This window comes from Rhinolophus sinicus, chromosome 2 (genome assembly GCF_057876585.1).
Source record: "Rhinolophus sinicus isolate RSI-liver-muscle chromosome 2, RSI-T2T, whole genome shotgun sequence".
NCBI classification, from domain to species: domain Eukaryota; kingdom Metazoa; phylum Chordata; class Mammalia; order Chiroptera; family Rhinolophidae; genus Rhinolophus; species Rhinolophus sinicus.
Window position 1 is genome coordinate 113,872,184 of NC_142502.1, and position 17,088 is coordinate 113,889,271.

Sequence of the window (17,088 nt, forward strand, 5' to 3'; positions counted from 1 at the left end):
GCCTTACTTCTTCCTATCCTCCCGAGGCCTTTCAGCTTTCGTTTCAGTTACTTGGCAAGGGCACAGAAACTGATACTGTATAAATAGCTACACTGGTGTTTATCCCTCTGCCATCACTTGGGATTCCCGAGGCACTGAGACACTTACCCTCTGGGACTGCTGCTGTGAGCTGGAGAGGAGGGAGAGGCTAGAGGACTCGTGGCAAGGCATTATCAGGGACAGACAGTCAAACAGGGTCAGAGCTCTGCCCAGCTGCCCACATGTGGACCCAAGCCAGCCCGTTCTGTGCTGTCCCTTTGTGTTGTGCATTCCCCTTTTTAGCTAATTTCTTCCCCTTCCTTCCTTCAGTTCCGAGGGCTCTCTGTCCCTGACTGGGTGGCTGGTGATTAGCAGTTGTCCAACTGTGGCTGTTCTTTGTCCCGTTGGGAAGCTCCCTCACGGGGATCCCTAGGGTTGACAGCTGGGGCTTCGTGCTGTGGCATCAGCTGTGACAGGCTTTCCCTCCCCTTCTGATTCTATGGTCCTTTGACATTCTCAGCATAACTTCTGAACTTGGTGTTGGTCTCTCCACAGGCGAAGACACCCAGTTGGGCTCAGGTCTGCATTCTTGATCTGTGGACACGACAAGGACATGACAAGTTTTTTGTAAATCTAACAACAGTTGATTGTGTAACCCAAGGATTTTGAGCTTTCAGCACACACAGCTCCCACCCCTCCCCCCTTCCTCCCGACTTCAGCCAGGTGCTGCTATGAGGACTCTCCCTCCTGCTCCCTCCTGCTCAGGCCCTGAGAGGGGCCGTCCGCCCTTCCGCCAAGCTGGAGGTTGCCTGTGCCATCGGCCTTGTCCCTTCCATTGAGGGCGGGAGGCTCGTGGATCCGCCAGGTGAAGCAGCCCTGGGGCCCAGCCTGTTGGGCAGGGTCCTCACTTCTCATCAGCCCTAGGCACAGAGTTTTCTGAAAGCCACTCGCTCCAGGGCATAGCTGGGCCTCCCTTTCTGCCTCTCTCGCTCGCATCTTCCCAAGTAAACCTCACCCAGCAGCCGTGAACTTGAAGGCAGCCTAATCATTTCTGTGGTAGAAATTGCGTTGCAAGGCGGGCGTAGCAGAAGACAGATGTGACCCAAGGGGGTGTCTCTTCCTTGGAGTGGCAGCCAACTGGGGCTTGTACAATCAATTCCCCTACCGAGGACTTGGCGGGGTGCCCCCAGCAGAATGCCACAGCCTCAGAGTCCAGGAGCACCAGCCTCCTTGCCCCAGGGCCCTGGCCAGGTCCTGCCCATTCGTGAGGTCCTCCAGACATGCTTCGCCTGGGTATTGTCTGCATTCAGGGTACTGTGCTTGAACCATGCGTGCATTGGGGGAGGGGGGTCAGTGCGTGAAAGCGTCTGTGTGACTGAGCATGTGGAGCGAAGGGTGCCAGCAGCCCTGGGGGGGAACCCATGTTTGTATGTACAAATGAAGGTCTATTTTAGAGCGGTCATCTTCACACACAGGAACAAAGCTGCTTTCTCCTCTGAACTTAAATGATTTGGATAAAAAACACAGAATTTGTAAATTGCCTGGACATACTCAAGGAGACAGCAGCTTGGCTCGGAGAGAATCTTTGTTTTGGAGCGTCCTGTTCCTGGCAGACGAAAATCTGTCCTTTTTACAAAGGAAAAGAAGGTTGGGCTGACTGAGGAATTCTATCTAGAGCCATGACTTTAAATGCTGTCTGAAATGTTCTTTGCATGGTTTGGCCGTTAAAAAGAACAAACACGAAATTACTTTTTCATTTCCTGGAATCCATATTAATTGCCTTTAGGAGGTTGTCTAGAAGGAGCTTCACAAAATTCAGAGGGTAGGAGCGCCCTCCCCCAGACTGAGGGTCCCCAGGATGAAGTCCTGCCAGCCTCTGAGGTGGCTTCTGAAGCTCCTTCAAGCAGAGCTCCTAAACCTTGAACACAGGATAGTTCACATCTCCCGGTTTACACAGGGACCTGGCATCTCGTAGGTCCCCAGGACTAACCAGGGCCCCATTGGACTTCAGATGGGCTCCTCTCCACGCCAGCAGCTAGATTTTGAGAGCTCCTGTTAGAAGGGACAGGCCTGGCAGGGTCCTGTCAAGAGTAGAAACACAGGTCCTGGCCACAGGCACGTGGCATGTCTGAGCGCCGGTCCCCCTGGACTCTGGGGCCCTGGCCGCTTACGTGTGTCTAGAGCCCTCTGTGGCCACCCTCCTCATTTGTGACTGCCTTCCCAGAATTTCCCTGTCTCAGGCCCCTTTCTGTTATTTCCCCATCTTCTCAGGTGTCCCCTTTGTTTCGGAAAAACACAGGACGGGGCAGAAACGCCCTGTGTAACCAGAACCTGGACGCTGGTCTCGTGGGCCCTGCTGGTAACTCTGTCTGCCTGCCCGGGGCCCTGGGCTGAGCCGTGTGAACCCCAGGCTCTCCCCTCATCTGCATCAGACCCTCTGCTCAGCCTTGGAACAACTTAGTTTCCCCTCCATCCCACAGACAGGACAAAGTGTGCCACCCAGTCACGCATGTAAAGCACTGTGACATGTCCTCATGGGGAGCAAGTGATGGTGATGATGGCATGGGGGGTTTTCCTTTGTGACAGCTGCTGGTGTCAAGTGCTCTACAGACCTTTTTATCCATAGCAATGATTAGTGTGATCCTAGCGTCCCAGTGAAGCTGAAATATGAAAATCCCCCATTTTACGGAGACAGGTGTGTTGGGGATGGTGCTCAGCATGGAGACCGCTAACCTCGCTAGCGCTCTGCCCCGCAGCTCCCTGCTGGACCAGCAGCTCTCCTTCCTGCACAGCGGCCTCCTGACAGCCAGTGTCTGCCGGCGCCAGCCATCCCCTACCCTGCTCCAGTGGCGGATCCCAGTGAGGGCCTCAGGCCTGCCGCTAGGTGGCAGGAGCGTCCCAGCCTCAAGGCCTGGCAGGACTGCTGGCAGCCCCAGGGGCTGACCCTTTTCCTCTTCTGGCCTTAGCTGCTGCCAGGTTTGTCCCAGCTGAGGCCAGAGGAGGGAGGAAGGCCTGTGATGACAGTGTTGGGGAGGTGCGGGGACGGCCTGCAGCCTCACTCACCCCCACCTCTACCCCTGCCCCGAGCGTGTGCCACCAGCAGTCCTCTCTGTGGTCTGGTCCTTGCTACTCCACAGGTGCTTCCATGTGCACCAGCTCATCTCTGCTTCAAGTCACAGAGCCCCCTGTAGCCCTACAGCACCCTGGAGGTGTGGGGTCTCGTACATTTCAACATGGCAACGCTCAGGTGTAGGGTCAACTGGAAAAGCCTGGAACAGCTGCGCTGTCTGCCCCTTCCTTCCTGCTGGTGCTGCTGGAACAGGGCCCTGGGGAACATGCCTTCTGCCCTGGCCTGGAAACCTTTACACTGAGAAATACAGTGAGAAGCCAGCAGGGATGGCCCAGGAGCCAGCTGCTGGGATCTAAACGCAAGGCGCAAGCCTGCTGGCCTTGGCCCCCACCCAGGCCCATCCCTGCCTGGACAGGCAGGTCACAAGTTCCAGCTGCTCTCATTCCTGCCAGTTGGAGCCCGGACCCCAGCTGTAAATTAGAGCCACTGTGCGGGTGGGTTGTTCATGGAACGGGTAGACTGGCTGGCTGCCTTCCAGAAGGAACCTTCCGCTCTCAGTCCTTCTCTGGGGCTGGGGGGCGGGGAAGGGGGAGGTTCTTCCCATTTGCCCCTCCCTGCCCCAGAGGGAAAAGACACCCTTGACACGGGACCCTTGTGTGTGGCTGTTGCTCTTGCCCCTCCCCCAGGCCCAGTGGGAATGGCAGGCCAGTAGCAGGAACAGTGCAGCCATTCTTCTCTGCCCTGTCAGTGCAGCGTCTCTGTGCCCCATGCACAGTATGTGACAAACGCAGTCGGGCATTGGGAGGCACAAAGGGCCCATCTGAGATGTCTCCCACAGAGGATCCCTGTGTGACCCTGCCACAACATGGAATGCCTTCCCTGTCAGTCGGCCTGGGAGGAGTGGGCCAGCCCCACCCAGTCTCTCCTCCCACCTCTGTCCTCCTGGGAGGGGCCATGGAGCAGAGGACCCAGCCCTGAGGCCGGACAGACTAGGTGCAAGTCCAGCTCCGCCACTTCCTGCATTGTGACCTTGGGCAAGTAATCAAATGTCGACCCTGTCCTCAGTTTATTACTCTGTACACTGGGGCAGGTAGTCCCACGTGAAGGTTAAATGAGGAAATCCTGTGACATGCCCTGTCCTTATGGTCTCCACACAGCTCCGACCAAGGCCTGGGCATCTTCTAGAAGAAGACACCAAAGCTCCCCTCCCCCACGGCGGAAGCCAGACCAGTGATGGGTGCACTTGGCCTTGGACCCTTGTGGGGCAGACCCAGCCTCTTCGTCTCCAGATGGGAAGGAGGAGCAGGACAGCTCAGTGGCCATGTGGCCATTCATGGTTGTACTACAGTCTTTAGCAGGATGGATTCTGCCATTTTACTTTGGAGGTTTGGGTTTTCTTGCCACTGGGATATATTTCACACAGTAACAGCAGCATCCACTGCAGGTAGATGTCGGCTGAGGAACTGCTGCATACTGAGCTTTGGGGAGGGAGAGATGTAGGGAGGTGGCCCGGGGCCATGCCCTACGAACTGCAGAACCTCGCTGTTACAAGGACTCTGGGTGTGAGAGGCAGACATCCATGGGGCTCCCTGAAGCTGCTGGGGGATTCTGATGAAGGTGCAGGGGTAGCTTGTAGGATCCTCAGGAAGAGCTGGACCCAGGATGGAGAAGGGTCGGGGTCCTAGGACAGGCCTCGGCTTTTCTCCATGGGTTCCATGGCCAAGTAAATTCCCAGGAAAGAGTCTGATTGGCCTGAGAAGGGTTAGGGACCCCCCACCCCCATGCAATCAAAGGCAGCTGGGTGATCAGGATCACAGCTGCTGGGGACCCACATGTACATCTGGTTCACTCTGAGAGCTGGGGGTGGGTGAGTGGAACAGACCTCCAACCCTCATTCAGCTATTTCTTTAGAAAGGACACCCTGAGGCCCTGCTGCCTGCCACCCGCCCAGCCAGGGTTTCAGTGGGGTGCACATCACGTGCTGGTGAGCGAGCTTTGGCCCTTGTGTACACAAATTACGTAAGCTTGTTACTGGAGCCCTAGAGTGTACCTGCCAGGTGTGTTTTGCTGGGGAGATGGACAAGAGCAGGTAGCATGTGCATTGAATGAATTTACATTCTTGTTGGGAAATGGTCTTGTTGGTGAGTGTTCAGTTATGAAAAAGTTACAAGAAGTTATGAATCGAGGAGGAGGAGGCAGGGTTCTGGTGTCTTAGGTCAGATCCCCGAAGCCACCGACTCTGAGACGGTTTCCCAGCAACTCTCGGCAACCACCACTGTGAGGGAGGCAGAGCTGCAGAACCGGCAGAGGCCAGCAAGTGCAAGAGAAGCCACAGCCACCCTGCAGAGGCTCTGGAACTGGAGTGCCCCTTTGGAGTTGTCCAACACAGGCAAGGGGTCCAAGCCTTTGGACCGCAGCATCAGCCAGTTACCAAACAAAGGCCACATTTGTGTGACCTTGACTGAAGCACTCCCTCCCTCCAAGGTCAACACCCAGAGAGGGACTCAGCTCAGGGCCCTCAGCCCTGAGGACGCACCCAGCCCCTGGGGATGAGAGCCTCTGTCCTGAAGGGAGCTGTGCCCAGGACATCCCCCACACTGTCCTTTTCTTAGCACTCTTGGGAAGGTGGGGGCATGCGTGGCCTAGCGTGTGACTCAGACTCAGGGAGCCTTCGAGTAAGGATCCCAGTGCTAGTCAGGTGGGTGGCCTGACCCTGGCCCCGCTGCCAGCCCAAGGACCTCCCAGAACCGGTGGTCTCAGAGGACTGTAAGTTCAGTCGCTGACCTGGAAATGATGCAGGATCACAGAGAGGGGCCCGCCTCTCATTGTCCAGCTAATTTTAATGCTCTTTCTCGTCCCCACATTGGCCCCTGCCTGGGAGTAGCATGGCTGTGACCCTAGGGAGTGCAGGGCAGGAGGACGAGTCCCTCACAGGAAGGTGGAGAGTAGAAGGTTTCAAGTCATGTAGACCTGGGACTGAATCCTGACTTTGTGACTTCCTAGCTGTGTGACCCTGGGGAAAGCGGCTTGACCCCTCTGAGCTTGGTTTCCTCCTCCATAAAATAGCAGTAATGATAATATCCTGTACCGTGTGGGCCTGTGAGGATTAAATGATCCGGATTTATTTCATGTGGAGCAGTGCACGTTTGCTACTGTTACTCCATAGGAATGACCCAGCTAATCTGTTTTTTTCCGTCTTCCTAGCTGCTGATGTGGTCTCCAGAAACTTCTTCGGGAGCCTTTGGTCTCCAGTGGGATCTCAGCGTGGATGGGTTCTTCCATCAGTCCAGTCAGTACTAGGGTGCAGGGTGGAGACTCATGCCCTGAGCACCCACACTTGAGGGCCTGAGTAGTGCACAGCTCCCAGTCCCCTGGGAGAGGCATGAAGGAGAGGCCGGTGGGGAGGTTGCATCACCGGGAAGTGGAGACATCAGGCCATCTTTGGCTCTGGCTTCGGGATTAGTAAAAAGCTGAGCCAACAGGCTCCGTGGCACCTTGATCTGGCCACAGATCCATGTCACCATGGCCAGGTCCAGGCTGACCTCACGGACTCTGGGGACCCCAGAACAGTCTGGAAGGCGGCTGCTCTGGATTTAAGGGGACAGTTCTTCTTGAACACGTACATCACATCAGAGGAGCTCTTTGGGTTGGAGTGACCAATGGGGCCCTGAAACTGTGCCCCCACCAGCAGCCCCCGTTGGCTCCTAGGGTGTGAGTGGAACCCCTCAGTTTGGTCTGGGCTGGTGTGTGAGCCTCAAGTGTGTACCTCGGCCCTGACACTGAGGGGTAAATTTCAGTCATCAGTATACTTTAAGAAGTTCAGAGTTCACAGATACAATTAATTCCCTTTAGTGGCTGCACCCTTCCCAAGTTGTCATCATTTGGTACCTGACCCCAGACACTTTGGCACCAAAACAATACCGTGTAGCCAGTTGAAAATTGCTTATGGCCACCAGTGAGGGGGGTTGCAGGTGTGCAGACCCCGCCTTGGCCCACTGGTTGTCATCTGCTCATCCTCTGACTGAAGCACTAAAGACATAGCTCCGAGGGCCATGGTCAGAGCCCCGTGATGTGCCGTTAGTGCCCCATGGCCCTCTGCATTTCTGCTTCTGTGTCTCCCCGACTTGAGGAGTTGGCTGAGCTGGGGACCAGCTGTCAAATTAGAGCATTCCAGACCCCTGCCCCCTCATCCCTCTCCTCCCCGACTCCACGCCTAGGGCCTTCTAACCAGGCCTTGTGAATAGAACCAGTCTCAGCACCCCCTCCCTTTTCGTAACCTCTGCCCCTGCGGCCCGGACTGCCCTTTCTTGAGCCTCTGGAGCCACCTCTGCGGCATGCCTGACCTTTTGAGGAACAGGCGTCCCTTGTCCTGCTCTTCTCCTCCAGGCAGTGGTATGTGTCTCCTCCTGCAGAGACAGAGGGGACGCGCCCCTCTTCTTTGCTCCTTGCCACATTGTCCTTGGTGTGCCCTCCATCAGGAGGGCCCAGGTACCTGCTCCTGAGTTCCCAGTCGGCTCAGCTCTGTGCCCTCAACTCCAGAGCGTCTCAGGCATCACGTGAGAGCCCAGCCAGTGTTCTCTCTCCCTCCTGTTGGGATAGAGACTGGCCTAGAATTCCAGGCCCAAGGTGGGATCTTGACTGATTCGGGGAAAGTCAAAGGCCAGGTCCACAAAAGAACTGAGCACAGGGACTTGAACAGTTAACTGCAGCCCGTGTTCACAGCAGCACAGCTCACAGCAGCCATAGGCAGGAGCAGCTGTGTCCACTGATGGTGACTGGATAACACAGTGTGTACACACACAATGGAATGTCACTCACCTTAGCAAAGAAGGACATTCTGACACAGGCTACAACAAGGATGAGCCCGGGGACATCATACCTAGTGACATAAGCCAGTCACAAAAGGGCAAACACTGTAGGACTCCATTACATGAAGTCCCCAGAGTAGTCCAATTCATAGCAACAGAACGTAAGATGGTGGTGACCAGGGACCTGGGGGAGGGGAAGTGGGGAGTTAGTGTAACGGAGACAGAGAGATGCACCTTGGGAAGATGAGGACGCTCTGGAGATGATGGCGGGGATGACTGCACACGTGTGAGTGTGCTTCACACCACTGAACTGTTCACTTAGAGGTGGCTAAGGTGGCAAATTTTATGTTATGTGCTTGTTACCATCATTTTATAAAACAAACCAAACAAAAGGCTAAGTGCAGAGCCTAGAGCCAGGCGCCCAGAGAGAAACCAAGCTCCAGTTCAGGAAGCTTTCGGAAGGTTAGATTAGCTCCAGGGTTGATGGAGAAGGAATCTGTGCCCCAAGGTTATCGGCCACCTGAGATGCTCTGTGGGAGCTCAGCACTCTGGGGCAGAACCTGGGCTGCCCTTCCTCCCTCCCATTTGCATCTGTGATCAGTGTGTGTGTTTTCAGGTTCCCTGGCCTTTCTCTTTTGTAAACGGGGGAGATGTGTGTGTGTGTGTGTGTGTGTGTGTGTGTGTGTGTGTGTGTGTAAATTTCCATCCTTTCCTTTGTGGTGACCAGCAGTCCTTCCCAGCCTGGGAAGGGTCTTATCCCATCACGCTTCCTGAGCAAGGGGACAGGGTCTCTGGCCCCAGCGTGGGGCCCCAGCGTCAGCGCTACCTATTACACACGTGCTCTGAGTGAGCGGGGCTGAGGACCAAGCAGCCCAGCTTTGCTGGAGTATTGGGCATGATTTTCCTGGATTGAGAAGTAGCCCCAATCACCTGTTAAAGGCTCCCTGGTGAGCTTGGAGGATGGGCTGTCTTGGCCGCTGACATTCTTCATTGCAGGCAGTGTTTGCTCATTTACTCTGCAGATACACACAGGTGCCTCCTGTATTCCAGCACCTTGCTGGATGGCAGAAGGAGGTTCGGGGAGGAGTACGGCCCGGTTCCTGCCCTCCTAGGGCCTGTGGCCAGGTGGGAGGGGATGGCTGCGTCACTAAGAGAACATAGAAGAGAGGCTGTGACAAAACTGTGGGAGTTCCAAGGAGCGGGGCATTATTTCTAGCTAGATGGGGCTGGGGTTGGGGGAGGCAGGATTTGGGAAGTGCTTTGTAGAAGTGGGGCACTGACCCATATCTCAAAATATGTAGGGCAGGGACTACAAACAGCCTGTGGGGACCAAGTGAGATCAGTGCCTAGAGAGCTCTGCCCTGTCTAAAGGTCTGGCCGGTCTGGCACTGCCAGATCTCTTTCTCTATTTTCAAGACAAACTGTGTTTTAGTGGGGATGTACTTTGTAAGTAACAAATACCCAAGTAAGAGAAGTTTACTATCTTACGTCACAGGAAATCCAGAGGCAGATGGTTCCGTGGCATGTCTAGCAGGTCAGCAGTGTCAGGGCTCTGGCTCAGCTCCTCTGCCTCCCTTCTCATTACTCCCCCTCAAGGTTGCAAAATGGCTGCCATGGCTCCAAGTGTCCCTCGTTCTCATGAGACAAGTGTTCAGGCAGAAGGGAGAACGGTGGAGGATAGGAGGTCATCACTAATTGTACTTTCTTATCAGGACATTCTTTGCATTTTGTTTCCTTAGGCAGAACTGGGTCACAGGCTTTAAAGGACACTTGCTATGTTTTCGGACTGTCCAATGCCCTTTGAACTCTTGGAGGTGTCTGAAGAATTTTCAGCTTCATGAATCCTACGCCTCCAGGGTAGAATCCAGGAGACTCACCTTTCCAGCCTCTTTTCAAACATGTTATTTTTTAGTTGTGAAATTTCCATTTAGTTGTTTATTGTTTTTTATAGTTTCTGCTTCTCTACTGGGAATTCTTATTTGTTCATTCAATGTGAGCATATTTTCATTTACTACCTTGAGCATAGTTATAACAGCTGCTTTAATTAATTAATTAATTTATTTATTTTTTAACAGGACTTTATTGGAGAACAGTGTGTACTTCTGGGACTTTTTCCAAGTGAAGCTGTTGTCCTTTCAGTCTTAGTTGTGGAGGGCGCAGCTCAGCTCCAGGTCCAGTTGCCGTTGTTAGTTGCAGGGGGCGCTGCCCACCATCCCTTGCGGGACTCGAGGAATTGAACTGGCAACCTTGTGGTTGAGAGCCCACTGGCCCATGTGGGAATTGAACAGGCAGCCTTCAGCGTTAGGAGCATGGAGCTCCAACTGCCTGTGCCACTGGGCCGGCCCGACAGCTGCTTTAAAATCTTTGTCTGGATCATCTAATTCATTACATGGAAAATTAAGTATGAAAGTGAACATTTATTTAGAATGAGAAAAGAATTCATACCACAGTACTGGACCTTGGGAGGTTCAGGTCTCTTTCTCCTAGACCCCTTTAGGCTATTTTCCAGAAATGTCCTTGTACAAATGCCGGCTAATCATGCCATGGCTTCCATTAGTAACCTGGAGCGCTCACAGGGCCGTGCAGGTGCAGGGTCCTGGAGCTTAAGCTTCTGCAGTGTTATGATCAGTTGGCTTCTAACATACAATAAGACTGTCTTCTGCTCAAACAGCCCGTCTGTTTCTGTTGCCTTCGGTGAGAGCTCTGACTGCTCCAATAGCCACACTCGACCAGTCCCTGCAAAAGGAAGTGGGATGTGCCTGACACTGATGTGCAGTGTACACCTGAAGCCAAATAATACTGAATGTCAACTACAATTATATATATATGTATATAGTCACAGGAAGTAGAGTACAGCATAAGGAATAGAGACAGTGGAAATGAAACGGCTGTGTACGATGTTAGAGGGGTAGTAGATTGGGGGAGAAGGGTTATCACTTTGTGAGGGATATAAATGTCTAACTATTACATTGTTTTGTACACCTGAAACTAATACAAATAAAAAAATAATAATTAAGTGGGCTGACATGGTTCGTCCGCTAGACTGGACCCACTGGCCCCGAGCAGACAAGCAGACACCCGAACCGAACCTGGCCTCCTTTACCAGGGTGGAAGAGCAGCATGGCTCTCAGCTAGGCGGCCAGCAGAATCCGCCACAGTGGGGAATCCACTGTAATGGGGAATCCGCCATAGCGGGAACGTGGATGTTTATGGGAAATCTCCTCTTCGTAACTAATTCAGTTAAACAGAAGCAGAAACCCCCACTGTGAACCCATCTGCAGACTATTTGGCTGTAGATAGAATAGACTCCACTGGTTTGCAGCCCTGGGGGCAGGATTTGGGCGTGGAGAGATACAGGGAAGCAGGGAGCAGTGGGAAGGAGACAGGGAGGTGGGATTCAGTAAAGGGGGCAGAGGAGGAGGTCAGACTGAACATTTGGGGCCAGATCTTGGCGGACGGGGGCCACTGCAGGCACAGAGAAGCTTTATTACTATTTGGCAAGAGCAGGACAGAGTTGTTGTTTTTAGATATAATTCCCATACCATATAATTTACTCTTTTAAAATGTATGATTCAGTATGATTCACAGAGTTGTTCAGCCATCACCACTAATTCCAGAGCGTTTCCATCAACCCTAAAGAAACTCCATACCCAGCAGCAGTCAGTCAGCACCTTTCCCACGCCTCCCAGTCCCTTGTCCATGTTCTGTCACCATGGACTTGCTTATTCTGGACATTTCATATAATCATAAATGGAATCATACAGTATGTGACCTTTTGTGTCTGGCTTATTTTACCCAGCAGGATGTTTCCAGGGTTCACATGTGTTGCAGCATGTGTCAGCACTTCATGCCTTTCCATAACCAAATAACCTTCCACTGTGTGGATGGACCATGTTTTGTCTATGTGTCACTTGATGGACACTTGGGTTGTTTCTACTTTTTGGCTATTGTGAATAATGCCGCTCTGAAAATTTGCACATAAGTGTTTACGGGGACACATGTTTTCAGTTCTCTCGGGTATACACTTAGGAGGGGAATTGCTGGGTCATGTGGTATCTCTGTGTTTAACTTTTTGAAGGACTGCCAAATTGTTGTCAGAAGTGGCTGCATCATTTTACATCCCCACTGGCAACATCTTCACATCCTCGCCAACATTTGTTCTTGTCCATCTCATGACAGAAGCCCTACTAGGGGGTGTGAAGTCGCATTTCATCATGGTTTGGATTTACATTTCTCAAGTGACTAAGGAAGCTGAGCACCCGTTCATGCACTTATTGGCCATTTGTACGTATGCTGTGGGGAAACATCTATTCAGATGCTTTGCCCATTTTTTGATTGGGTTTTTTGTATTTTTTGGGTGTGGTGGTGAGTTGCGAGAGTTCTTTATATACTTTTGACACTAGATTCTTACCAGATATGTAATGTGTACATAGTTTCTCCCATTCTGTGGGTTGTCTTTTCATTCTCTTGATAGTGTCCTTTGATACATAAAAGTTTTTAATTTTGATAGTCTAATTTATCTAATTTTTCTATTGTTGCCTGTGCTTTTGAGGTCAAACAAGATGCCATTGCTTAGTCCAAGGTCATAAAGATTGTCCCTTATGTTTTCTTCTAAAAATTTTATAGTTTTGGGTCTTACATTTAGGTCTTTCATCCATTTGAGTTGATTTTCATATAAAGTGTGAGATGGGGCCCTTTTGCATGTGGACATCCACTAGTCCCAGCACCGTTTGGTGGAAAGACTGGCCTTTGCCTGTTGAGCTGTCCTGGCACTTTTGTTGAAAATCAGCTGACCATAGATGTATGAGTTTATTTCTGGACTCTCAACTCTATTACATTGCTTATAATATCCATCCTTATGCCAGCACCTCAAATTCTTGATTATTATAGCTTGTAGTAAGTTTTGAAATTATGAAGTGTGAGTCCTCCAACTTTGCTCTTTTCAGAATTAATTTGGCTATTCTGGGCCCCTTATATTTCTGTACGAATTTTAGGATTGGCTTGTCAGTTTCTGCAAAAAGAACAGCTGGTATTTTGATAGTGGTTTTGTGGAATTCGTAGATCACTTTGGGTATTACTGACATCTTAATAATATTGAGTTTTCCAATCCATGAACTTGGACTAGCTTACCATTTACTTAAATCTTCTTTAATATCTTTCGACAATGTTTTGTCATTTGTGGTGTACAAGTCTTATACTTCTTTTGTTAAACTTATTCCTAAGTATTACATTCTTTTGAGGCAATTGTAAATGTGATTGTTTTTATGTTGTTCCTTTCTAGTATGTAGAAATACGCCGGTTTTAATAGTTTTTTAATGTTTTTTTTTATGGCACAATTTGGTTTTGAAAGCAAGCATATTCTCATGCAACTAAGTTCTTGAAAGATGTGACCTCATGTTTCTTTACAGAACATTCTTTGGCTGTGCAGATGCAGGACAGGCCCGTAACCCAGGGCCGGTCACACTGAGTAAGGCAGTGGTGCCTGGAGAAAGGCGCTCAGATTGAAAAACTTCAGAAGAGGCGAAAACATGTGTGGGTCCTTTCCCATCGCTTCAGAACAATGTTGTCAGTTCTTACCTACCCCTTGCATTCCCCGCCAGCTTCTAAAGTATTTATGTAGGAGAGAAGAATATAACAGAATAAAATGACCCTGGCCGGCACATTCTTTGGATGTTTTTTAAGTGGGCGAGAAATTTAGCTCTCGGAACAAAGTAGTTTCATTTTCACAAACAGTGTCTTTAGACACTGTTCTTTCTCATTTGGTCACCATGCTTTTTTCCCCTTTGTGACGGAGCTCCTGTGTCATCATCACTGGGGCCTTGGGGCTGTGTAGGACAGGCCCTTATTTTGTGGGTCACTTTCTTTTCTGTCATGGCCTGCCTGTGTTCCCTCGCCTTCCTCCTCCTCTGCCTTCCTTCCCAGATAATGTTTACAAGGTTGTGTCTTGGAAAAAGAAAAAAACAAACAAAAGACCACAATCTCACTAGCCAGGACACTGTTGTTATTTCAAAGTACTCTATGTACCAAGGGTAGACAATTTAAATCCTTGCGAAAGGTGCCAAGTAAAGCTCCCTCCCCACAGCCTGCCCCCATGGTCACATCCCCGCCCCAGCACTCACTGTTAGTCTCTTATGATTATTTCCAGGAACAAAACGAATGCAGAAGCCACACAAAACATGTTTTTATACGTGTCCATTTATTTACACCGTATTTGTTTTGCCACTTTAGCAATCATCTGAAATTACCTCCAGCAGAGAGTTCACTTCTAAGGGTCTCCAGTTCTCTCCCTGGATGGCAGGAGAGGCCAGAGCCTACACAAGGCAGGTCAGGCAAGGTTTTCTAGACCAGGGGTCTCCAGAGTAGGGCTCCTGCAGGTGGGACGAGCCACTAGGGTACAAAAAGAGAACATTAACATGTATATGTACCTTTTAGCTCATCTTTAAAAAAAAGTTTTATTGAGGTTTAATTAACATACATGAACCTGTACATATTTAAAGTACACAATTTATACACTTAACATATGTGTATACCTATAAAACTGTCACCACAATCGAGATAATAAACATGTCCATCAGGCCCTGAGTTTTCTTGTGCCTCTGTATTCATCTCTCCCTTCCCTTTTGTCTGTGGGAAACCACTGGTCTGCTTTCTGTCGCTACACATTAGTTAGCATTTTCTAGAATTTTACATAAATGGAATCATACAGCACGTACTCTTTTTTTTGGGGGGGGGGGTTCTGGCTTTCACTCAGCATAATCATTTTGAAATTCACTCATGTTGTTGTGTGTGTCAATGGTTTACTCCTTTTCATAGCAGAGTAGTATTCCAGTGTACCAATAAACCACAGTTTGTGTATCCAGTCACCTGTTGACAGACTTTTTGTTGGTTTTCAGTGTTGGGCCTGTTAACGTAAAACTGCTGCGAACATTGTTATGCAAGTCTTTGCACGGACACCTGGGGTAAATACCTAGGGTGGGCCTATGGTAAATGTTTGCATATGTGTAAGACATTGCCCCACTGCTTTCCAAGTGGTCGTGCCATTTTCCTCCAGCAGGCAGGAGGGTTCCAGCTGTTCCACAACCTCCCCACCCCTTGCAGTAATGGGTCTTTTTAATAGGCATGTTTCGTACATAGCTCACTGTGGTCTTAATTTACATTTCCTTGAAGACTGGTGATTTTTTTCATCAGCTTCTTTGCCACCTGTATACTTCCTTTGGTGAAGTGTCTATTTAGTCCTTTTGTCCATTTTCTTATTGGGTTGTTTGTCTTACTGAATTGTGAGAGTTATTTATACATTCTAGTTCTTTGTCAGACACACGTTTAGCAAATATCCTCTCCCAATCCATGGCTTTCCTTTTCATTTATGTGACACTGTCTTTTGGAGAACAGAAGTGTTACAATTTATTGATATTTTATAGTTTGTGCTTTTAGTGTCATATTTAAGAAATATTTGTGAAACCCAGGTCACTGAGAACTTTTCCGATTTTCTTCTAGAACTTTTTAAACTTGTTTTCATAATTTATAATTAAAATAACTTTTATAACTTATAGTGAGCCTTACATTTAGGCAGTCATCCATTCTGAGTTAATTTTGTTTATGGTGTAAAGTATGGGTCATTGCTTTGCATATGGCTGCCCAGTTGTCCCGATACCACCTATTGTAAGGTTATCCATTTTTCATTGGGGTATCTTGGCACCTTTATCAGCAATCGATTGAGCATATATGTGCGGGTCTATTTTTGGACTATTTCATTGACTTATGTGCCTGAGTTTACCCCATTGTCTTTTTTTTATTTTTATTTTTTAAAGATTTTTATTGGGGAAGGGGAACAGGACTTTATTGAGGAACAGTGTGTACTTCCATGATTTTTTTCCAAGTCAAGTTGTTGTCCCTTCAATCTTAGTTGTGGAGGGTGCAGCTCAGTTCCAGGTCCAGTTGCCATTGCTAGTTGCAAGGGACACAGCCCACTATCCCTTGCGGGAGTCGAACCGGCAACCTTGTGGTTGAGAGGACGTGCTCCAACCAGCTGAGCCATCCGGGAGCTCAGCGGCAGCTCAGCTCAAGGTGCCATGTTCAATCTTAGTTGCAGGGAGCGGAGCCCACCATCCCTTGCGGGACTCGAGAAGTCAAACCGGCAACCTTGTGGTTGAGAGCCCACTGGCCCATGTGGGAATCAAACCGGCAGCCTTCAGAGTTAGGAGCACGGAGCTCCAACCACCTCTGCCACCGGGCGGGCCCCTATCCCCACTGTCTTGATTACTGTGGCCATATATGTTTTGAAATCAGATAGTTCAAGTCCTTCAACATTGTTCTTCTCTTTCAAAGTTTTGGTTCTTCTAGGTCCTTTGCATTTTCATACAAATTTTAGAATGAGCTTGTCATTTGCTACAAAAGAAAAAAGAAATCCTTCTGGAGTTTTGATTGGGATTGCACTGAATCTATAGATCCATTTGGGACAAATTGACATCTTAACAATATTAAGTTTTTCAGTCCATGAAAACAGGATGTCTTTCCATTTATTTAGATCTTCTTTAATTTATTTCAACATTTCAGTGTACAAGTCTTCCCTTTCTTTTGCTAAATTTATTCCTAACTATTTTATTCTTCACTAGATGCTCTTGTAAATAGAGTTGTTTCTTAATTTTATGTTTGGATTGTTCATTTCCATTGTACTGATATACAATTGATTTTTGTGTATTGACTTCGCATCTTACCATTTTGATAAATTACTTTGCTGAGAATTTTTATCAGGAATGGACGTTAGGTTTTGAGGTGATTGTATGGTTTTTTTAATTTATTCTCTTAATATGGTGAATTACATTGATTGATTTTTGAATGTTCATTCATTCATCCTTGCATTGTAGAATAAATCCTACTTGGTCATGATGTATTAACTTTTTATTGTTGTTGTATTCAATTTGCTAAATTTTTGTGAAGAACTCTTACACTTATGTTCATGAAGGATATTAATCTGTAGTTTTCTTCCTTCTGGTGTTAGCATCAGGGAAAGGCTGACTTCATAGAATGTGTTGAGAAGTATCCCCCTTCTTCAGTTTTCTGAAAGAGTTTGTATTATATATAACTGGTATTTTTTTTCTTCCTTAAATGTTTGGCAAAAGTAGCCATGAGGCCACCTGGGCTTTAAGTTTTCTTTGTGGGAAGATTTTTAACTACAAATCAGCTTTTTTTAAG

The 17,088-nt window shown here is 49.1% G+C and overlaps 1 protein-coding gene across 1 annotated transcript in view; it reads left to right on the plus strand.

The window, feature by feature from the left end:
- The window catches only part of FAM178B (family with sequence similarity 178 member B), a 106,390-nt gene that overhangs the window by 33,047 nt on the left and 56,255 nt on the right, over positions 1-17,088 (plus strand). The window contains 2 exon segments of the mRNA XM_074333924.2: positions 2,775-2,877; positions 6,293-6,377. Of these exon segments, the coding sequence (XP_074190025.2) occupies positions 2,775-2,877; positions 6,293-6,377 (188 nt within the window).